The 24,850-nt window shown below is 35.1% G+C and overlaps 1 protein-coding gene across 7 annotated transcripts in view; it reads left to right on the top strand.

Annotated features, from left to right (window-relative positions):
* CSMD3 (CUB and Sushi multiple domains 3) overlaps positions 1-24,850 on the top strand; it is a 1,102,347-nt gene that overhangs the window by 459,562 nt on the left and 617,935 nt on the right. For all 7 annotated transcript variants that reach the window (XM_059042775.2, XM_067017123.1, XM_067017122.1 and 4 more), the window contains one exon: positions 19,832-19,956. In XM_059042775.2, coding sequence (XP_058898758.1) covers positions 19,832-19,956 — 125 coding nt within the window. The remainder of the gene's footprint in view (positions 1-19,831; positions 19,957-24,850) is intronic.

Below are 24,850 nucleotides of genomic sequence, written 5' to 3'. Positions count from 1 at the left end.
GGGAGGGGGAAGGGTAAGCTGTGATGAAGTGAGAGAGTGGCATGGACATATATACACTACCAAACATAGGGTGGTTAGCTAGTGGGAAGCAGCCATATGGCACAGGGAGATCAGATAGGTGGTTTGTGACCACCTAGAGGGGTGGGATAGGGAGGGTGGGAGGGAGGGAGATGCAAGAGGGAAGAGATATGGGAACATATGTATATGTATAACTGATTCACTTTGTTGTAAAGCAAAAACTAACACACCATTGAAAAGCAATTATACTCCAATAAAGATGTTAAAAAAAAATAAAATAAAATAAAAAAAAAAGAAGTTATAGTCACAAATGTAGAAAACAACCTCATGGTTACCAGAGGATGGGGGGGATAAATTGGGAGATTGGGATTGACATATACACAATACTATATATGAAACAGATAACTAATAACCTACTGTATAGCACAGAGAACTCTACTCAGTACTCTGTAATGACCTATATGGGGAAATAATCTTAAAAAAACTATTGTATATATGTATATGAAACTGATTCACTTCACTATACATGTGGAAATAACACAATATTGTAAATCAAATATACTCCAATAATTTTTTTAATAAAATAAATTTAAAAATAAACCTTCCAGAATAGCAAGCATCAGGCCCAAATTGATTCACTGGTGAATTTTAACAAACATTTAAATAATAAATGATACCAATTCTCTACAATCCCTTCCAGAAAAATAGGAGTACTTTCAAACTCATTTTACGAGTCCTCACTACCCTAATACAAAAATCAAAGACATTGCTACAAAGGAAAATTTCAAACCAATATATCCAATGAACATAGATGCAAAATTTTTCAACAAAATATTAGCAGATTAAGTTTGACAATGTATTAAAAGAAGTATACAGCATGACTAAATGGGATTTATTCCAGGTATAGAGGGCTGGCTTGACATTCAGAACTCAAGTCATCTCATAAGTGGGCTAAAAAAGAACATCGTATCACCATTGCAATAGAATGAAGAAGAAAAAAAAAATTTGACAAAATCCAACCCTCTCAGAAAACTACAAAGAAAAGAGAACTTTATCAGTTTGTTAAAGAACATCTACTACTACAAATATGCAGCTAACATGATAATACTTAGTGTTGAGAAACTTTTTCCCAGGATCAGAAACAAAACAAGAATTTCCCCTCTCACCACTCTTTTTCAACATCATACTGAAAGTCTTAGCTAATACACTAAGACATGAAAAGGAAATAAAAGGTTTATAATTTTGGAAGGAAGAAATGAAACAAACTTTTTTTCTTGCAGATTGTATGATTGTCTATGTAAAAAGTTCCAAAGAATCAACAAAGAAACTTGTGGAACTAGTAAGTGATAATAGCAAGGTTTTACGATACATATACAAAAGTTAATTGTTTCTTTGTATACCAGCAATGAAGAAGTGGAATTTGAAATTAAAAGCACAATATCATTTACATTAGCACCAAAAAATAAAAAGACAGACTTAGGTTTAAATATAACAAAATATTTACAAGATCTATATGAGGAAAATGACAAAATTCTGATTAAAGAAATCAAAGATCTAAATCAATAGAGAAATATTCCAGGTTCATGGATGGGAAGAATTAATATTAGTAAGATGTCAAATCTTTCCAACTTGAGCTATAACTTCAGTGTTATCCCAATGAAAATCCAAGAAAGTTATTTTGTGTCCACCAACAAAGTAATTCTAATATTTATGTAGAAAGGCAAAGACCCAGAATAGCCTACATGATATTGAAGAACAAAGTCAGGGGACTAACTCTTCCTCAGGAAGAGGGTGAGGGATGAGTAGGTAAACTCATTTGGGGCAGTGAAACTATTCTATATGATACTGTACAGGTGAATACATGACATTATGCATTCATCAAAACCCATAGAATACAAAGAGTGAACCCTAGTATAAATGTGGACTTAATTAAGTGTATCAATATTGATTTTGTTCATCAACTGTAACAAATGTACCCCACTAATGCACGATGGTAATAATAAAAGAAACTGTGTGTGTGCATGTTTGTGTTGGGGAGGAAGAAGGGTGCACATAGGAACCTTCTGTACTTTCTGTGCATTTTTTCTATAAATGTGAAATTGCTCTGAAATATAAAGTCTATTAAAAATGAAACAAAAACATACAAGCAATTTTTTATTTTGAACTGAGTGATATATATATATATATATATATATATCTGTATGCATGCACACATACATGCGTATGTTTTTTGACTATAATATTAAAATACTTCTCTAGAATATTGGTATAACAACCTCAAACGTTTCAGTCTTCTGGCATGGCAGTAATTTCTGAGAAGTAGAACTTTAGAGAGAAGGAAAAGAGATATTTTAATTGAGACATGTATTTTTTGACAGATAAGAACAGCTCCTGCATCTCAGTTTCCATGGCCACAATTGTAGTTAACCCTTTTTAAACATTTTTAGGTAATTGCAATGTCAGCTTTACTAGCTGCAGATTCTTCCTCTTTTCATCCAGGTACAAGTTATTATCACATTAGTCTTCCAAAAACATCTGCAATAATGTGTTTTTTCAACTCAAACACCAGCAGAGCTTTCCTATGGACTACTTATTCACAAACTACTCAATTTTGGCATTTAAAACATCTCAAAATATATCCAATGTTGTCACATTTATCTGCCCACCATATTTTTATGGTGACAAATTACCCTCACATAGTTTGCCTCAAATATGTCTGATTTTCCCTGACTTCTCCACTCGGTTTTGTTGTTTCTTTCTCCTGGAATATTCTGTCCCAGCATTTTTGCTTGTGTCATCTTACGCATTCTTCAAGGACTCACTTAAAATCCTCCTTCCTAAAGCTTTACTTATTTCCACAATCTGTTACAATCTGGTTAACTCCTCCAGCATTGTGTGTATCTTCATTACAGTACTTAAAATATTTTTTTCCTTGTCTTGTAGAAACTTTCCTAAGTGTAAAATCCTTGGAATCATGAATAAGCTTATTCATATTTCTGTATGCTTGATGAAGAGAGTTCAACAACTGTAGTGTATTGAATGGCTTAAAACAGCAGCTTCAGAATTTTTCCATTAATTTCTCTGATCATATGACCTTATAGCAGGACTTCAAACTCATCATAAAACTAAATGATTTATAGGCAGCAGTTGCTAAAACAGAAACATTCTTGTATGCACAAAATCAATATTTTTTAATCATTGAGGAAATATATAAGAAAATCCTTGGGAAAGTAAGGCATCTTATAGACTTGTGTTTTACTTACCATTTTATGCTTTAATCTCCAAGGTGAGAGTCCCAGAATCTGTGTTTTGAAATTGTAAAAGCTTTCTTTCTAATTTGAAATTCCTATGGAGCATAACAGGCTTTTAAAGGGAGAAATGCTGCCAAAGAGATATTGAAGCTGCCAGCAGTTTCTATGCTGAAAAATAAATTAAAAATTTAAATGTCTTTTAAAATTATAACTAAATGTCTGGGAAAGCTCAGCCTCCAAAATTCTTAAGTTTCACAGACTTCTGCAGGAAAGGCCTTGTCTGATACTTTTCCTTTCAAGAGATGTCACCCAGTAGGGACATGAATTTGTCTTCTTGAGAGCAAAGAATAATGTTGGATCCAAAATTTGGATTTTCATTTGGATTATTAAAACACTGGTATATCTTGGGATTGAAACATCAGGGAATATGCTTCTCATCTGGTAATATTAAAACACGTCTATAATGAGGAAAGGCTGACTATCGTGATGTAAATCTATCACACTTTTAAATGTGGACCCATCTTCACCTGTTCTCCTAGCATGAGATTTGTAAATATGGTAGTATGCTCATTTATATATCTAACTTTGATAATTGCAAAGACATCATTAATAGAAACTTCAAAGGTGTTCTTTCTCTTCCCACAAAATATTTTCTGAAGAATAGCCTACACATGTGGCACCTCCTTCCTCACCACACAGCTATTTCCTAATATTTTGTCATCATTTTGCATCATCTCTTAAATTACTAATAACTTTTCCATCCCTAAATTAAGTTAATTTTCTCACTGCTTATTTCCCTTGACCCTTCTGTTACCGTTGCAATCTCTTTTTGGGGTCCTTCAATGACCAAAAAATATCTTGGTTTCCGTGAGTTTACTCTCGGACCACCCATTTTTCACTCTTTTCTTGAGGAATTCACTTTGTCCTCCCATTCCCTAAAAAAAAAAAACACTCCTCAGTGTTCCATCTTCAAAACTCCCCTCTTCTACTATATATTCAGCTTTAAGAATAGCATTACTTCTGAAGGATTCAGTAATCATGACTTTCCATGTTTCTCTCAGGTCTTATTTTCATTCTTCTGAGATATAGATATTTATTATTTTAACTTAAAACAATTGAACTGGTCTTTTCCCCACAACACATATACATCATTACGAGTGAGAGAGCATGGAATTTGGAATTAGTTGTACTTAATTTTAGATGCTGCCACTCTTTTATTAGACTTAGAGAAGCTCTTTATTCTTCCCAAAGTTCTGTTTCTTTTTCAATAAAAATGGAAAGAGTAACACCAAATTGTACTGTTTTAGTGAAGGAGTAGATTATCTAACAGTCATAAAATTGCATAGTGAAGTATCGAGGATAAAGTAGACCTTTTTCTTTCTCTTTTTTATTTTCTTTTGATTTTCCCAGTGAATTCAGATTTTAAAATCTTCACTCTTTCTCCAAATCCTGCAACCTGTTGATGCTACTTCTTCAATCTTGTTAATTATTTTCAATTCACATTGCCTCCATCCTACTTTCTACACTTAAAACTTCTCACCATTGCAATTGCAATGGTCTCCTATTCTACTGCAAAATGTATTACACCTGGCTTTCAGATATAGATTCTTATTTTATAGCTACTGATACATTACCCCTGGATCAAAAACTTGTATCTCCCATGGCTCATTGAATTAAGAAATTATATCAGTTATCACACACATACCTATAGCATACATTAACTTAAAAGAACATTCATGTCATCATTTTGTTACTAATTAAAACATTGTATGTGTCAATATTGCTATTTTGCTAATAAGTAAGCCTGTATGCCAGAAGTTTGCACACTTAGCAGTAATAAAAGCATGCCTTGAACATAGAGCTAATGGCTTGCAATTTGGTGCTCTTCCTCCCTCACTTATACATTTGCATTCTAGCATTTAAATTTCTCCTTAATACAGTCCAAACCTAACTTTCTGACATTATATTTCTATTTCTACCATATTGTGCTACAGACTGCTAAATGTGCCTCTTCAGAAAATAAATCATTTTAGTTGTGTGCTGCATATTTTTAGAAAGAAACATTAAAAAAACACAAACTACTATTTCCTGAAAGTAACCATTTGCTTAAGGCAAACTGTTCTTTCAAATGTCTCTACACTTTATCAGCTCAGTAATTTAGCACATGCTTTTCTCTCTTCCTAGAATATGTTTGACTATAAGAATCCTATCCATTCTTCAAATGGACTTTCTTCTTCCTTGGTTTCCCATAACTTGTATCCATGCTCTCTTGGCTCATATGGCTTGAATGATATTCACTGTGTGCTTCTCTTACCAGAATACTGGAATTTATTCTGTTTTTTGAAGACAGGTATTGTCTTATTACATTTTTCATCACCAAGTCAAAAACAATTTAGATGCTTAAGAAAAGCTTGGTCATTTGAATTCGAGCATAAGAAAAGCTTGCTGATTTGAATTCGAGTAAACTTGGACTGCAGCCTTCCTCTGGTGTTATGTTTCAAGACCAGTGCAATTAAGACTTATCATTACTATCATTGTCTCTGTGGAAAGTTGTTTCTGGCCTCTTTGACAGAGTTCCATAAAAAACATATTACCTACATCTGAAAACAAAGAGCAGTGAAAGCATAAATACTCTATTGTTGTGTGGGGCCCAGATTGCAAGGACAATATCATCATATTAAAACTAGCTCTAATTTTAAAAAGTCTATTTTAAGTTGCATAAATATATAGAAGAAATAGCTTAGATTTTTGAAAGTTATTCCAAGTATGTTTATCTAAGCTGATAGGACATTTAGGAAATATGAGTTGTGAAAATGCTTGACATGGGTAGGCAATCTTAAAAGAAAACACAAATAACAAACCTTAGTCCTTACACTGTACATACTTACTGAGGAGCTTAGCAGTTTATCTATACTTTGTCTGCTTTATCCTCATTGTTTCCTCATTACTGGAGGGGAAAAACAAGCTGTTATTCCAATGTTACAGTAAAAATATTTAAAAGAAAAAGTGATAGAAGAAATAGTTTGAGGCTACAAATCATTTAAATCATCAAAATATTTCATTGAAATAAAGCTTAATATATACATACTTAGAAATGTATTAAAATATTCCATTTAGGACATAATTTTTGATGAATAAAATATGGATAAAGAAAGTATTTCTGCTTGTGTAATGTGGGATACTTTGTGTATACTAATAGTAATTTCAGATCTATAAGAATGAGATTGTTTCATGTATTTTATTCTATATATTATTAAATGACAATATTTTGAAAAAAGTTATAATAAAAATATATATTTAAGAATCTTTCCTAATTTGCCAGTAATATGGTAGAGTAGAAAGATGTGAGATCACCTCTTCTTACAAAAACAAAATTACAAATAACTGCTGAACAACCATAGACAAAAAAAATAAAATAAAAAACCACAACACTGGAACCTACCAAAAAAGATACCTTACATCTAAAGAACAAGGAGAAGCCAAAATGAGACAGTAGGAAGGGCACAATTGTAATAAAATCAAATCCCATACCCACTGGGTTGGAGACCAATAAACTGGAAAATAATTATACCACAGTAGTTCTCCCACAGGAGTGAAAGTCCTGAGCACCACGTCAGGCTTCCCAGCCTGGGGGTTTGGTGATGGGAGGAGGAGCCCCCAGAGAATTTCTCTTTGAAGGCCAGAAGGGTTTCATTGCAGGAATTTCACAGGATTGGGGGAACTAGAAATTCCACTTTTGGAAGGTGCACACAAAGTCCTGTGTACACCACGACCCAAGGAAAAAAACAGTGACCTCATAAGAGACTGGGCCAGACCTACCTGCTAATATTGGAGGGTCCCCTTTGGAGTCAGGGGGCAGCTGTGGCTCACTGTGGGGACAAAGACATGGGCAGCGGCAGTTCTGTTGAATACTCATTGGTGTGAGCCCTCCTGGAGGCCACCATTTCCTCCCCAAGACCTAGCCCCACACAATAGCCTGTAGGCTCCAGTGCTGGGACACCTCAGGCCAAACAACCAATAGGGTGGGAACACAGCCCCACCCATCAGCAGACAGGCTGCTTAAAGTCTTCCTGAACAAGGCCCTGCCCACCAGAAGGACAAGACCTAGATCCACCCACCAGTGGGCAGGAAGCAGACCGTCCCACCAGAAAGCCAAAGCAAGCTTCTTAGGCCTATTCATCAGAGGGCTGACAGCAGAAACAAGAAGAATTATAATCCCGCAGCCTGTGAAATGGAAACTGTAATCACAGAAAGTTAGAAAAAATGAGGTGGCAGAGGAATATGTCCCAGATGAAGGAACAAGTTAAAACCCCAGAAGAACAACTAAGTGAAGTGGAAATAGGTAATCTACTGGAAAAAGAATTTAGAGTAATGATAGTGAAGATCATCCAAGATCTCAGAAAAGAATGGAGGCACAGATTGAGAAGATACAAGAAATGTTTAATAAAGACCTAGAAAAACTAAAGAACAAACAAACAGATAAACAATACAATAAATAAATTGAAAGATGCACTAGAAGGAATCAATAGCAGAGTAACTGAGGCAGAAGAAAGGATAAGTGAGCTGGGAGACAGAATGTTGGAAAACAATGCCACAGAAAAGAATAAAGAAAAAATAATCAAAAGAAATGAAGACAGTTTAAGAGACCTCTGGGACAACATTAACTGAACCAACATTTGCATTATAGGGGTCCCAGAAGGAGAAGAGAGAAAGGACCTGAGAAAATATTTCAAGAAATAATAGCTGAAAACTTCCTTAACATGGGAAAGGAAACAGCCAACCAAGTTCAGGAAGCCCAGAGAATCCCAGGCAGGATAAACCCAAGGAGGAACACACCGAAAAACATAGTAATCAAACTAACAAAAATTAAAGAGAAAGAAAAACTGTTAATAAGCAGCAAGGGAAAAGCAACAAATGACATACAAGGGAACTCCCATAATGTTGTCAGCTGATTTCTCAGCAGAAACTCTGTAGGCCAAAAGGGAGTGACACACTATATTTAAAGTTATGAAAGGGAAGAACCTACAACCAAGAATACTCTACCCAGCAAGGCTCTAATTCAGATTCAACAGAGAAATTGAAAGCTTTACAGATAAGCAAAAACTAAAAGAATTCAGCACCACCAGACCAGCTTTGCAGCAAATGCTAAAGGAACTTCTCTACGTGCAAAAGAAAAGGCCACTACTAGAAACAAGAAAATTACAAATGGAATAGCTCACTGGTAAAGACAAATGTAAATTAAAGGTAGGAAATCATCTGCACACAAATATATCAAAACCAGCAATTGGGAGAAGAGGGGAGCACAAATTCAGGATATTGGAAATGCATTTGAAGTTAGAAGACCAGCATCTTAAAGCACTATTATTTATATACAGACTGCTATATCAAAACCTCAGGGTAACTGCAAACCAAAAATCTACAATAGATACATATACAAAAAGGAAAAAAGAATTCAAACACAACACTAAAGTTAGTCATAAAATCACAAGAGAAGAGAAGAGGAAGGGAAGAAAAAAACCTACAAAAACAAATCCAAAACAGTTAAGAAAATGGCAATAGGAATATACATATTGATAATTACTTTAAATGTAAATGAATTAAATGCTCCAACCAAAAGACATAGACTGGCTGAATGGATACAAAAACAAGACCTGTATATATGCTTTCTGCAAGAGCCCCATTTCAGATCTAGGGACACATACAGACTGAACATGAGGAGATGAAAAAAGGTATTTCATGCAAATGGAAATGAAAAGAAAGCTGGAGTAGCAATTCTCATATCAGACAAAATAGACTTTAAAATAAAGACTTATGGGACAAAGAAGGACACTACATAATGATCAAGGGATCAATCCAAGAAGAAGATATAACAATTGTAAATATATATGCACCCAACACAGGAGCAACCCAACATATAAGGCAAATACTCACAGTCATAAAAGGAGAAATTGACAGTAACACAATAATAGTGCGGAACTTTAACAACCCACTTTCATCAATGGACAGGTCATTCAGAAAGAAGATCAATAAGGAGACACAGGTCTTAAATGACACATTAGACTAGATGGACTTAATTGATATTTATAGAGCATTCCATCCAAAAGAAGCAGAATACACATTCTTCTCAAGTGCACATAGAACATTCTCCAGGATTGATCACATGCTGGACCATAAAGTGAGCCTTGGTAAATTGAAGAAAACTGAAATCATATCAAGCATCTTTTCCGACCACAAAGTTATGAGATTAGAAAGCAACTACAAAAAAAAAAAACAAACAAACTGTAAAATGTCACAAACACATGGATGCTAAACAATATGCTAGTGAACAACCAATGGAACACTGAAGAAATGAAGAGGAAAGCAAAAAATACCTAAAGACAAATGAAAATGAAAGCACAATGATCCAAAACCTATGGAGTTCTAAGAGGGAAGTTTATAGCAATACAATCTTACCTCAGGAAACAACAAAAACAAATAATCTAACCTCACACTTAAAGCACCTAGAGAAAGAAGAAAAAGAAAACCCAAAGTCAGTAGAAGGAAAGAAATCATAAAGATCAAAGCAGAAATGAATGAAATAGAAAGGAAGAAAACAATAGAAAAGATAAATGAAACTAAAGGCTGGTTCTTTGAGAATATAAACAAAATTGATAAACCTTTAGCCAGACTCATCAAGAAAAAAGGGAGGGGGCTCAAATCAATAAGATTAGAAATGAAAAGGAAAAGTTAAAATGATACCACAGAAATACAAAGGATCATAAGAGACTACTACAAGCAACTATATGCCAATAAAGTTGACATCCTGGAAGAAATGGACAAATTCTTGGAAAGTTACAATCCCCCAAGACTGAACAAGGAAGAAATGGAAAGTATGAACAGACTAATCACAAGTACTGAAATTGAAACTGTGATTAAAAAACCCTCAACAAACATAAGTCCAGAACCAGACAGCTTCACAGGCCAATTCTATCAAACATTTAGAGAAGAGTTAACACTTATGCTTCTGAAACTCTTCCAAAAAATTGCAGAAGAAGGAATGCTTCCAAATTGATTCTTAGACCATCATCACCCTGATACTAAAACCAGATAAAGATACCACAAAAAAGAAAATTATAGGCCAGTATCGCTGATGTACATATACACAAAAAATAATCAACAAAATATTGGGTTGGCCAAAAAGTGTTCAGGTTTTTCCATAAGGGGTTACAGAAAAACCTGAATGAACTTTTTGGCCAACCCAATGCTAACAATCTGAATCCAACCATACGTTAAAAGGATCACATTCCATGATTAAGTGGGATTTATTCCAGAGATGCAAGGAATTTTCAGTATCTGCAAATCAGTGTGATACACCACATCAACAAATTGAAGAATAAAAACCATATGATCATCTCAATAGATGCAGAAAAAGCTTTTGACAAAATTCAGCACCCATTTATGATAAAAACTCTTCATAAAGTGGGCATAGAGGGGATATACCTCAACATAATAAAGGCCATATATGACAAACCCACAGCCAACATGGTCTCAATGGTGAAAAACTGAAAGCATTTCCTCTAAGATCAGGAATGAGACAAGGAAGTCTACTCTCTCCACTTTCATTCAACATAGCTTTGGAAGTCCTAGCCACAGCAATCAGAGAATAAAAAGAAATAAAAGGGATCCAAAATGGAAAATAAGAAGTAAAACTGTCAGATGACATAGTGCTATATATAGAAAATCCTAAAGGTTCTACCAGAAAACCACTAGAGCTCATCAATGAATTCAGTAAAGTTGCAGGATACAAAGTTAATACACAGAAATCTTTTGCATTTCTATACACTTACAATGAAAGATCAGAAAGAGAAGTTAAAGAAACAATCCCGGGCTTCCCTGGGGGCGCAGTGGTTGAGAATCCGCCTGCCAATGCAGGGGACACGGGTTCGTGCCCTGGTCCGGGAAGATCCCACATGCCGCAGAGCGGCTGGGCCCGTGAGCCATGGCCACTGGGCCTACGTGTCTGGAGCCTGTGGCCACTGGGCCTACGTGTCTGGAGCCTGTGCTCCGCAACGGGAGAGGCCACAACAGTGAGAGGCCCGCGCAGCACAAAAAAAAAAAAAAAAAAAAAAAAGAAACAATAACACTTAGCATACATTAAAAAGAATAAAATACCTAGGAATAAACCTACCTAAGGAGGCAAAATGCCTGTACTCTGAAAACTATAAGACACTGATTAAAGAAATTGAAGATGACACAAACAAATAGAAAGATATACCATGTTCCTGGATTGGAAGAATCAATATTGGCAGAACGACTATACTACCCAAGGCAATCTACAGATTCAGTGCGATCCCTATCAAAATACCAATGACATTTTTCACAGAACTAGAACAAAAAAATCTTAAAATTTATATGGAGATAGAAAGGACCATGAATAGCCAAGGCAGTCTTGAGAAAGAGAAATGGAGCTGGAGGAATCAGGCTCCCTGACTTCAGACTATACTACAAAGCTCCAGTCCTCAAAACATTATGCTACTGGCACAAAGACAGGAATATCGATCAGTTGAACAGGTTAGAAAGCCTAGAAATAAACCCATACACCTATGGTCGATTACTCTACAACAAAGGAGGTAAGACTATACAATGGAGGAAAGACAGTCTCTTTAGTAAATGGTGCTGGGAAAACAGGACAGCTACATTTAAAAAAATGAAATTAGAACTTTCTTTAACACCATATACAAAATTAACTCACATTGAATTAAAATATAAATGTAAGACTGGATGGTATAAAACTCTTAGAGGAAAACACAGGCAGAGCACTCTTTGATATAAATTGCAGCTATATATTTTCCTAGCCATCTCCTAGAGTAATGGAAATAAAAACAAAAATAAACAAATGAGACCTAATTAAACTCAAAATCTTTTGCACAGCAAAGGAAACCATAAACAAAACAAAAGTAGAACCCACAGAATGGGAGAAAATATTGGGAAATGATGTGACTGACAAGGGGTTAATCTCCAAAATTTACAAACAGCTCATGCAGCTCAGTATCAAAAAAACTAACAACCCAATCAAAAAATGGGCAGAAGACCTACATAGACATTTCTCCAAAGAAGACATACAGATGGCCAAGTTTCACATGAAAAGATGCTCAACATCACTAATTATTAGAGAAATGCAAATTAAAACTACAATGAATATCAACTCTTACCAGTCAGAATGGCCACTATCAAACAATCCAGAAACAATAAATCCTGGAGAGGGTGTGGAGGAAAGGGAACTCTCCTACATTGTTGGTGGGAATGTAAATTGGTACAGCTTCTATGGAGAATAGTATGGAGGTTCCTTAAGAAACTAAAAATAGAGCCAGTAATCCCACTCCTGGGCATATGTCTGGAAAAAACATTGTTTGAAAATTTACATGCACTCCAGTATTCATCACAGTGCTGTTTACAGTAGCCAAGACATGGAAGCCACTTAAATGTATGTTGACAGATGAATGGATAAAGAAGATGTGGAACATATATACAATGGAATATTACTCAGCCATTAAAAAGAATGAACTAATGCCATTTGTAGCAACATGGATGGACCTGGAGTTTATCATACTGAGTGAAGTAAGTCAGACAGAGAAAGTGAAATATCATCTGAAATAGCTTATATACAGAATCTGAAAAAAATGATACAAATTAACTTATTTACAAAGCAGAAACATAATCACAGATTTAAAGAATGAGCTTATGCTTACTGGGGGGATGGGTGGTGGGCAGGATATATTGGGAATTTGGGATTGACATGTACACACTACTATATTTAAAAGAGGTAACCAACAAGGACCTACTGTATAGCACAGGAAATGCTGTTCAATATTCTGTAATAACCTAAATGGAAAAAGAATTTGAAAAAGAATAAATACATGTACATGTATAAGTGAATCACTTTACTGTACACCGGAAACTAACAAAACATTGTTAATCAACTAGCCTCCATTATAAAATAAAAATTTTAAAAAATCTTTTAGTGTCATCATTAATGACAAGAAACACATAAATACAAAATTCACAATATCAGATCTGTCAGACTTTCTCATGCTGCATTTGAAAAGTTACTCAGATTTAGTATTCTGTAATTTTTTATAGAAAAAACTCAGCTTTATTAAGTATTTTATTTAGGTTTTTTTTTTTTTTTTTTTTTTTTTTTTTTTTTTTTTCTTTTTGCTGTATGCGGGCCTCTCACTGTTGTGGCCTCTCCCGTCACGGAGCACAGGCTCCGGACGCGCAGGCTCAGCGGCCATGGCTCACGGGCCCAGCCGATCCACGGCATCTGGGATCCTCCCGGACCGGGGCACGAACCCGCGTCCCCTGCATCGGCAGACAGGCTCTCAACCACTGTGCCACCAGGGAAGCCCGAAACTGAGTTATTTGTAGTGAGGTGGATTGACCCTGGAGACTGTCATACCGAGTTAAAAGTCATAAAGAGAAAAACAAATCCCATATGCTAACACACATATATGGAATCTAAAAAAAAAAAAAAAAAAAAAAAAAATGGTTCTGAAGAACCTAGGGGCAGGACAGGAATAAAGACACAGACGTAGTGAATGGACTTGAGGACATGGGGAGGCAGACGTGTAAGCTGGGACAAAGTGAGAGAGTGGCATGGATTTATATATACTACCAAATGTAAAATACATAGCGAGTGGGAAGCAGCCGCGTAGCATAGGTAAATCAACTCAGTGCTTTGTGACCACCCAGAGGGGTGGGATAGGGAGGGAGGGAGGGAGACACAAGAGGGAGACGATATGGGGATGTATGTATAGCTGATTTACTTTGTTATACAGCAGAAAGTAACACAACAATGTAAAGCAGTTATACTCCAATAAAGATATTAAAAAACAAAAATAAAAGTTTAAGACAGTATGGTACTGGCACAGAAACAGAAATATAGATCAGTGGAACAGTATGGAAGGCCCAGAGATAAACCCACAGACCTATGGTCACCTAATCTATGACAAAGGAGGCAAGACTATACAGTGGAGGAAAGATAGTCTCTTCAAGAAGTGGTGCTGGGAAAACTGGACAACTACATATAAAAGAATAACATTAGAACACTCCCTGACATCATACACAAAAATAAACTCAAAATGGATTAAAGACCCAATGTAAGGGCAGACACTATCAAACTCTTAGAGGAAAAAACATATGCAGAACACTCTTTGACATCAGTCGCATCAAGATCTTTTTTGACCCACCTTCCAGAGTAATGAAAATAAAAACAAAAATAAACAAATGGGACAATTTGCTTATTAAACCTTAAAGCTTTTGCACAGCAAAGGAAACCATAAAGAAGATGAAAAGACAACCCTCAGAATGGGAGAAATATTTGCAAATGGAGCAACCGACAAGGAATTTATCTCCAAAATATGCAAACATCTCATGCAGCTCAATATAAAAAAATCAAACAACCCAATCAAACAATGGGCAGAAGACAAAATAGGCATTTCGCCAAAGAAGACATACAGATTGCCAACAGGCACATGAAAAGATGCTCAACGTCACTAATTACTAGAGAAATGTAAATCAAAACTACAATGAGGTATCACCTCACACCGTTCAGAATGGCCATCATCAAACAATCTAAAAACAAGAAATTTTGGAGAGGGTGTGGAGACAAGGGAACCCTCTTGCACTTGCACTGTTGGTGGGAATGTAATTGATACAGCCACTATGGAGAACAGTATGGAGGTTCCTTAAAAAAGTAAAAATAGAGCTACCATATAACCCAATAATCCCAGTCCTGGGCATATACCTGGAGAAAACCAAAATTTTAAGATACATGCACCCCAGTGTTCATTGCAGCACTATTTACAATATCTAGGACATGGAAGCAACCTAAATGTCCATCCACAGAGGAATGGATAAGGGATGTGGTACATAGATACAATGTAATGGCTTCTTACTCAGCCATACGAAGGCACGAAATTGTACCTTTTGCAGAGATGTGAATGGACCTAGAGACTGTTATACATTGTGAAGTATGTCAGAAAGAGAAAAACAAACATCGTATATTAACGCATATATTTGGAATCTAGAAAAATGGTGCAGATGAACCTATTTGCAAAGCAGAAATAGAGACACAGACTTAAAGAACAAACATATGGACCCCGAGGGGGGAAAGGGGGGGTGGGATGAATTGGGAGATTGGGATTGACATATACTATGTCTAAAATATATAATGAAGAGAACCTACTGTATAGCACAGGGAAGTCTACTTAGTCCTCTGTGGTGACCTAAATGGGAAGGAAATCCAAAAAGGAGGGGATATATGTATATGTATAACTGATTCACTTTGCTGTACAGCAGAAACTAACACAACATCATAAAGCAACTATACTCCAATAAAAAAATTAAATGTGTTCAATCATTTATTTTGAAATATTCTATCAGATTGAGTAGCCTACTAAACCAGAAGGTTTTATTCCACCAGGCAGGACAGATGTCTCTTCAGTGGTGACAAAGTAATTACAGTGGGTAGAGCTTGTATTCCTTTATTGTCACTTCAGTAATTACTGCACACTTTCCTAGAAATTCATATTTTTAATGAAACTTAGTTATAAATTTTCTTTAATTTCTACTCAAATAGTAAAGCATTCATAAAATGAAAACATGGTGTGTTTGTTAAAAATACCCATTTCCTGGATATTATTGACCTTGGATTCTGCTGAAGAGACTGCTTATTTTATTGATTTCTCCTTTCTTTGTGTTGTTTTGTACTTTTATATATCTGGTCTAGAATATGTTAAAGTGTAGCTGTGATCCTGGATGAAGGTGCTTGCAGATGCCAAAAAAAGAGTCTTTCCTTCAATAGTGGGGAATAAATTAATGGCTTTCACAACTATTTGTATGACTGAGAGAAATAATTGAGTGTCCTATATGTGTTTGCCATGGTATACATTATAAATAATATTTCATTTCATAATCATGACTGATGAGAAAGCTGAGGCTTAGAGAGATTGCTATTTTCTCAAAGCCATAAAGCTGGAAAAAGGAAGCGTTAGGATTTGAAAGATCTGACTCTGCAGTTTAAACTGTTAATGGCAACTATAAACTACTTCCCCCAGTGTATTAATTGGAGAAAAAGTCGTTGGGATTGTTAATCTTTGGGGGAGGGTGGGAAAGGTAGAAACTTCAGAGACCGTTGCTGCCAGTTATTGGTATAGGTGTAGTAGCAAAGCACTTAGGTGATTATTACAAATTGCCTGTCTGTAGTTTTCTATAATCAAAAGAAACAAGCTTAAACACTTGTTACTTAAACAAAATGCAATTGATTACTTTTAGTAAGATGAGCCTGGTTAAACTAGAATATTATAATTATCTGTGACAAATTCCCTTAATGGAATCATTAATTCATTAAGTTCTGTGGGCCAGATTTTATACTAAGGTCTCTTTTTTTAATGTTTTACCATCGTGAGTGTCTAACCACTAACTCCCTAGTACAAGACCACCATCGCATCATCTGCCTGAGAGCTATGATTACTGCAACAGCTTGTTATCAAACTCCCTGCTTCTGCCTTTTCCTTCTTAAAGTTTATTCTTCAATTAGCAGATGATATCACTTTATAACATAAAATAACATAATGCCATTCCTTGGGTTCACAGTCCTATAATAACTGCCCAATTCTCTCAGAGTAAAAGTTAAAATTCTTACCATGGTGTACAAATTTATAAATGGTCTGCCTCAGTCTCTTCCTTCTTCCTTAACTTAATTTCATACCCCTGTCCTCTTCATTTGTGTGCTTTAATCACATTACTTTCTGGACACAACAAATGTGTCAGATGTAGGAGTTGAGTACACGTGAATTGTAAGCAATTTAAATAGCCCTGAGAGAGTTCTTACCCAAGAGTAGTTTTGTCCAATTATAGGGATATGATATCTCTGAACTTGGCCATTTTAGACAATAAATCTGCATTAAAATGTGTATTAAAATACACATTTTACTTTATTATATGTACAATAAAAGCATGTACTCACTCTCTCAAAAAATATGTATTTAACAATTTACTGTATACTAGGATGTGTTTGACAGTTTGGAAAAACAAAATAGGTAAGTGTGTGAAGTTTTTCTGGTGAGATGAGAGACACAATATGTAGTGCATCAGTTAGTGTCTAGGAAATAACATGGAAGAAGGTTATGGATTAGGATTAGCTGTTTTGTAGAGAATATTCAAGGAGGACCTTATGGATACAGTGAATGAAAACCAGAAGTGAGACTATGACAGATATGGACTACTGGAGGAATAATTTTCCAAACTGATAGAAGAACAAATGTAAAGATCCTGGGGCAAGTTTATGCTTAATAATTTCAAGCCAGAGCAAGGAAGCCAGTGTGGTTAAAGAACAGAGATTGAGAGAGAAAATGGTAATAAATGAGTTATGAAACTTAGCGTGGGAAGATCACAGACCATTTGTAAGGTCATTGCCTTTACTCAGAGTGAAATGGGGAAGTATTAGATTTGACACAAAAGAAAGGCACAATTTGAGCTAAGTAACTTCTAAAAAGATTGCCATATACACTATTGAGAATGGATTGCAGAGAGTCAAGAACAGGAACAGGCAACCTATAACACAGCAAAAAGGACTATTGTCATTAAAATAAATGAGAAATTATGGAGGTTCAGATCACTGTAAGGGTGAGAAAGCTAGGTTCTTGATTTTGAAAGTATTGCTAACAGGAGCTGCTCAATGGGGTGAATGTGAAAAGTAAGAAGAAAAAGAGTCAGGAATGACTGAGATTTTTAGCCTTCAACTAGGATAGTGTTTCCATTTACTGAGACGATGAAGTAAGAAAGGGCAGAGAATTGACCATTAGGTAAACTTGGAAGCCTGCTCAGGCTAATAGCATGCTCTGTTACTTGGTTATAGGGGTGTTTAATTCATGATAATTCACTGATCTCTGCACCTTGTTTTGTACTCTTTTTTGAATGTGTTTTATATTTAAAATAAAACCACTTTTTAAAAAGAAAGAATGAGAGGAAAAAAATGGCTCCAGAGGAGAGTAGATTCTAGCACCTAGAGATTTTTACCTATACTAAAACTTTCTTTTCTTTGCCATTCTACCTCTTAGTTCAGGTCTTTTGTCATCTTTAGCCTAGACCAGAGGTTGGCTAGCTTTTTCTATAAACGTTTAGATAGTAAATATTTTATACTTTGTAGGCCAAGGAGTCTCCATTGCAACTACTCAGCTCTGACATTGTAGCATGAAAATAGCCATAGACAATGTGTCAATGAAAGAGTGTGGCTGTGTCCCATTGCAACTTTATTTATGGACATTGAAATCTGAATTTAATAAATTTTTACATTTCAGTAAATATTATTCTTTTTGTGATATTTGTTTCACATGTTTGAAAGAGTAAAGACCATTTTTAGCACCTAGACTGTATAAAAAAACAGGCAGTAGACCAGATTTAGCTTGCAGGACGGACATAGTTGCCAAACCTTGACCTAAACTACTTGATTTATTGTTTTACTGGCCTCCCTTTCTCTAATTAATCTTCCTTTTACATTGTCCACCATACTGTTCCAGAGATATCTTTTAACAACACAAATGTGATGATGCAATCCCCCTGCATGACAAGCTCAGGAAGCTGAACAGGAGCTGTTCAGGCACTGGCTGAGTGAGAGGGTGCAGGTAATGTTCTACAGGCAGAGGTGGCAGGGAGAACAGTGCAGACAGAAAACAGCATGGCATGCACAAAAACTGTCAGCTGCTAGAGGTGCTGATGACATGTGGCATTGCGTTAGAGATGAGATGGAGAAACTGGCAGGGACTTACTGCTGGAAGGCTTTTTATGCAACATTAAGAAAATAGGATTTTTTTTTTTTTTTTAAACTGGTGAGTTACTGTTTAAGGATTTTAGGGGGAAAATGCATGGTCAATTTTTTTTTTTTTTTTTAATTTCAGAAAAAAGATCCATTGCCCTTAGCAGTTAGGATTTTAAAAAAATGATCATTTAGTAACTTCTCTTTCAGTGGAAAGGGAAGCAAAATCCAAACTGCAATAAGTTAAATAAGAAATGGTGGGTGAATTTCATCTAAAAAACAATCAGCACAGTTTTGCAGCCCTAACTGTATATGTGTGTCTGTGGATGGACATACATGTGTCCAAGTAAATACACCTATAAATGCCTGCTAGAGAAGTACTGTAATGTGGTATGAACCCAAGCACTGGGATTCAAGTCAGAAAGTTCACTTTTTGCTTCACATTTACCACCTACTTAAGATGGGAAATTTAGTCAATTATTTAACTTTGGCTTCTACAACTAATAACAAGATAATTGAACTTGATGAGAGCTTTTTGCAATTCCTACGAATACCTGCATGTTATTGATTTAAAATAGATTCTTGTTTGTGATTTTTATTATATATTTGTACAAGTCATATTTTCATATTTTGGTTTTTAAAAAGAACAATCTTTTTTGTCACTTTGGAACATTTTTGACCTATTGGATATTGCCAGTAGAACCAGAGCCTAACCATTATGTTATATTCTTCTAATACTGTTTTTTAATCCTTTGCTCAATTTTAGCCTTGGATCAACTGTGCAGTTCTCTTGTGATGAAGATTATGTCCTACAGGGTGCTAAAAGCATCACCTGTCAACGGATAGCTGAAGTCTTTGCTGCTTGGAGTGATCACAGGCCTGTATGTAAAGGTAAAGAAAAGTCTTTAAAATAAAAATGTTCTCTTAACACATTTTAATAGTTTGAACTTGATTCCACTGAGTATAAATTTCAGTTGAATCTTTGAGCTGTAATGCAGGAAACATTTAGCTCATGTATTTAAGATTATTTATTGAAAATCTGTAATATGCAAACCACTGTGTCAGATTCCCAAGGAGTTCCCAATCTAATAATCATACAGCAACAAATTGGAACTTTAAAATATGTAATACAAGGCAGTGGTAACTTTGTTGGCCTTTTTTAAAAAATCATGAATTACCATGTATAGTCATTGATGTGGATATAAATTTTTTTAAACCATAAGTGCACCTCCACTTGTATGATTTGCCATTTGAATTGCTTCTGTGTCCAATAGTAGTGATGTTGGTGGCAGTGGAGGTGGAGCACTTGTTCTATAATTAGTTAATTTAAACTAAGACAAATCAATGAGTGCTCTGGCTTTTCATATTACCAGTAACTGCAGGTAAAATTTACTTCCACCACCTTCCTACAGATTAAGTATTTTCATGTAAATTAAATGAGGCCTCTTTATTCTAAACTTTACCTAGCTATATTTGAAAATGAACACCTCATTCTGGCTTACTGGCTCTCTTGTTGCTTGTTTGTTGCTGTTGTTGTTGTTATTTTTAATAATGACATCTCTGCGTATTTCAGTGTCTTAGTACTCAAAATTCCGTTAGCTCTTCATCTCCCTCAGGGAACATTTTCAGAGTTGCCACACTCTGTATAGTCCTCTCAGACAGATTCTGGTGAATAGAGAAGGGATAGATTTGAGAGCCGTCATGAAGGGGAAAAGACAAAGTATTTGACAACTAGTTGGATATGGAAGGAGAAAGTGACAAGAAGGAGTCAAAGTTGATATTCAACTCTATATGAGACTAGAAAAATGTTACCCTGTTAATAAGTATAAAAAAACTGAAAATGGAATTGTATAGGAGATTTCATCATAGGCTAAATTTTTTAGGCACTTACTATGTGTCAGGCATTGTGCTAACCACTACATATACGCTGACTTATTTAAATCCTCAAAACAAACCAATGGAGGCATTATTATCTCCATTTTAGAAATGAGTATTGTAAGACACAGAGAGATCCTGTCACTCACCCAAGCTCAAATGTCTGGAAAATGATAAAGCCCTTAAGAAAGACTATTCATAGTTTGGGGAGAGAAGCAAGATTTCAGAGCATTAAAGAAGGAATAGAAAATAATAAAATGGAAGCAAATAGGTATATTCCACTCACTTGACAATGGCAACCAGAGTAAGAAGAACAGAGAGCCTAGATTTTTCTCAGGTTCAAGTAAAGCTTTCATGTCACAGGTAGATGTTTATTCATTACCTTTCTCATTATCAAAGGCTTACAAAAAAGAGTACTGATGAACCTAAGTGGCAGGGCAGGAATAAAGATGCAGATGTAGAGAACGGACTTGAGGACACAGTGAGGGAAGGGGAAGCTGGGACGAAGTGAGAGAGTAGCACTGACATATATAACTACCAAATGTAAAATAGATAGCTAGTGGGAAGCTGCTGCATTGAACAGGGAGATCAATTCGGTGCTTTGTGACCACCTAGAGGGGTGGGATAGGGAGGGTGGGAGGGAGATGCAAGAGGGAGGGCATATGGGGATATATGTATACATAGAGCTGATTCACTTTGTTGTACAGCAGAAACTAACACAACATTGAAAAGTAGTTATACTCCAATAAAGATGTTAAAAATATAAAATAAAATTCATAGTCACAATTGAAGAAAAAAAGGTTTACAAAATGCTATATAGTGCAATAGCATTAAAAAAACAGTGAAATAGGGATAATGAGAAAATAAGGTAAAACAGTTACATGATCCTAAACAAAAGCTTATGTACAAGTTGGTAAAAAACTTAAAAAAATGTTTTTATTGAAATATAGCTGATTTACAATGTTGTGTTACTTTCAGTTGTAAAGCGATTCAGTTATGCATATAAATATATATTATTTTTTACGTTATCTTCTATTATTCATTGTTAACAAGATATTGAGTATAGATCCTTGTTCAATACAGTAGGTCCTTGTTGGTTATCTATCTTATATATAGTAGTATGTATATTTTAATACCAAACTCCTAATTTATCTCTCTCTCCCTCTCCCCTATTGGTAACCATAAGTTTGCTTTCTATGTCTATGAGTCTGTTTTGTAAATAAGTTCATTTGTATCCTTTTTTTTAGATTCCACATATAAGTGATATCATATGATATTTTCTGTAGGTTCATCCATGTTACTGCAAATGGCGTTATATCATTCCTTTTATGGCTGAGTAATTAATATTCCATTGTATATCATCTTCTTTATCCATTCATCTGTTGATAGACACTTAGGTTGCTTCCACGTCTTGACTATTGTAAACAGTGCTGCTCTGAACATTGGGGTGCGTGTATCTTTTCAAATTATGTTTTTCTCCTGATATATGCCCAGGAGTGGAATTGCAGGTTCATATGGCAACTCTATTTTTAATTTTTTAAGGAAATGCCATACTGTTCTCCGCAGTGGCTGCACCAGTTTGCATCCCCACCAACAGTGTAGGAGGGTTCCTTTTTCCATTCTGACCGGTATGAGGTGATACCTCATTGTAGTTTTAATTTACATTTCTCTAATAATTAGTGATATTGAGCTTCTTTTCATGTGCCTGTTGGCCATCTGTATGTCTTCTTTGGAGAAATGTCTATTTAGTTCTGCCCATTTTTTGATTGGGTTGTTTGTTTTTTTGATATTGAGCTGTATGAGCTGTGTGTATATTTTGGAGATTAATCCCTTGTCAGTTGCATCGTTTGCAAATATTTTCTCCCATTCTGTAGGATGTCTTTTTGTTTTGTTTATGTTTTCCTTTGTTGTGCAAAAGCTTTTAAGTTTTATGTAAAAATCTTTTAAGAATGGCTTACATGTTAAATACGACAGCTGCCAAACAAATTTAAAAAACATACGTTTACACGAAAACCATTGTCTGTGAAATATGACAATGACACAACAAAAGCAAACTTTTTCCTGGCTTTAAGATATGAAATATCTTGCATTGTTTTTTATAAAGTGGACACTGAGTAATAAATATTGTGGGAGTTACTCTCATCAATGTCCGGCCAATGAATAGAACAGTAAACTGTTTAAAGTTGGTTTCTTATGATATCCTCCACTCAAGACAAATTTTAGATGTAAGGGACAAAATTGAAAATCATGGCTTCAAAATGGTGGCATCTACATATCTTGCTTCAGTTTTACATAAATTATACGTGTGCATTTTTTATGGCAAGAGAGAATGGGAAAATAGAGGATAGAGTCAAGAGAAGGAGATTAATGTAAATGCAGAAACAAAGTCTCACGTAAAAAGAGAAGTTATAGCCAGATCATGGAATTTAAGGTTTAAATAAAATGAGATTGAGGCTATAAACCATCTTTTTTCATTCAAGACTCTCATTTCAATGAAAAGAATGAATCATATTTATTATGATTGTAAATTGTTCAGAGGCAAAACTAATGTTATATTTTTTGTTATTTTTCATAAGCCCTGTAGCACAAAGAACAGCTCTGTGTTGACAAATTTCAGGAAATATTTGTTGAATATTACTGTATGATTATTTTCTTTGATTCTAAGATAGATGATTGAAATATGTATATGTGAACATATACATATATATACATATATATTTCATTCAACAGTCATCAGTCATTATTTGGGAGGTATAAAATTTTAATGTTCAAGATTCATATATTGTTATTATTTTATCTTATCTTTGCAGATATTAATCATTTATTAATAAATTAATAAATCACAAATTTATTTGCTCATTGCATGCAGGGCACATGTGTGTACAGTTTATAAAAAAAATTTGCTAGTAGAAATTACTGGCTGTGGTGTTGGAAACAGTAAGGAGGGAACATGCTGAAATTGTAATTGAAGTTTTAAAGTGACGATCCACTGTCAATCTGAACAAAGAATAGTTTTCATGTCTCATGGGTGCTTGGACAGAATAAATATGCTTTTTTCTAGACAGCAGCATAAATAGCAGTATCAGTGCACTGCACCTTTGAGAGGTCATTAATATAGCTGCTGTCTATGTATTGCATGGTTGAGCAATCAAGAAATGTTGATCTTTAAGGGACTGAAAGTTCACACAAACAGCAAATTATGAATTAAAAGAAAAAGAGCAATTCAGAAATTAATATTAATGGATTTTACACAAACTCAGACAATAATTTTTGTTCCCTAAATGGGTTATGTATATGAGATATTTGACAGTGTACCATTACAGATACAATTATTCCTTTGTTGGAAATGCAATAGATATCCCAAAGCTAGAGCTTATGACAATAAACAGATTTATGCACATGAATCGTATATAGAAAGTTTCAGACATTCATGTTTTTTAAAGAAATAACATTTATTTGAGAATTGATAATTTGTTAACTAGGAAACATTTGAGAAAGTGAATCTTGATACATTGGACAAACATTTTTTTGACTAATTTTCAGTCAGTATTTATTTAGCTGGCCCCAAGAAACAAATGTTTTTGTCTGTTAAGGCACAATGGCATGAGCCATTCATGGGAGTAATGGAAGAGGTGATTAAGGCAAGATTAGAAAAGAAGGCCAGAGACTTCCCTGACGGTCCAGCGGTTAAGACTTTGCCTTCCAGTGCAAGGGGTGTGGGTTCAATCCCTGGTTTGGGGAGCTAAGATCCCACATGTCTGGTGGCTGAAAAACCAAAACATAAAACAGAAGCAATATTGTAACAAATTCAATAAAGACTTTCGAAATAGTACACATCAAAAAAAAAAAAAAATCTGGGCTTCCCTGGTGGCGCAGTGGTTGAGAATCCGCCTGCCGATGCAGGGGTCAC

The sequence above is a fragment of the Kogia breviceps genome, chromosome 17 (assembly GCF_026419965.1).
Source record: "Kogia breviceps isolate mKogBre1 chromosome 17, mKogBre1 haplotype 1, whole genome shotgun sequence".
Classification (NCBI taxonomy): domain Eukaryota; kingdom Metazoa; phylum Chordata; class Mammalia; order Artiodactyla; family Physeteridae; genus Kogia; species Kogia breviceps.
This window is presented reverse-complemented; position numbering and strand designations above follow the sequence as displayed.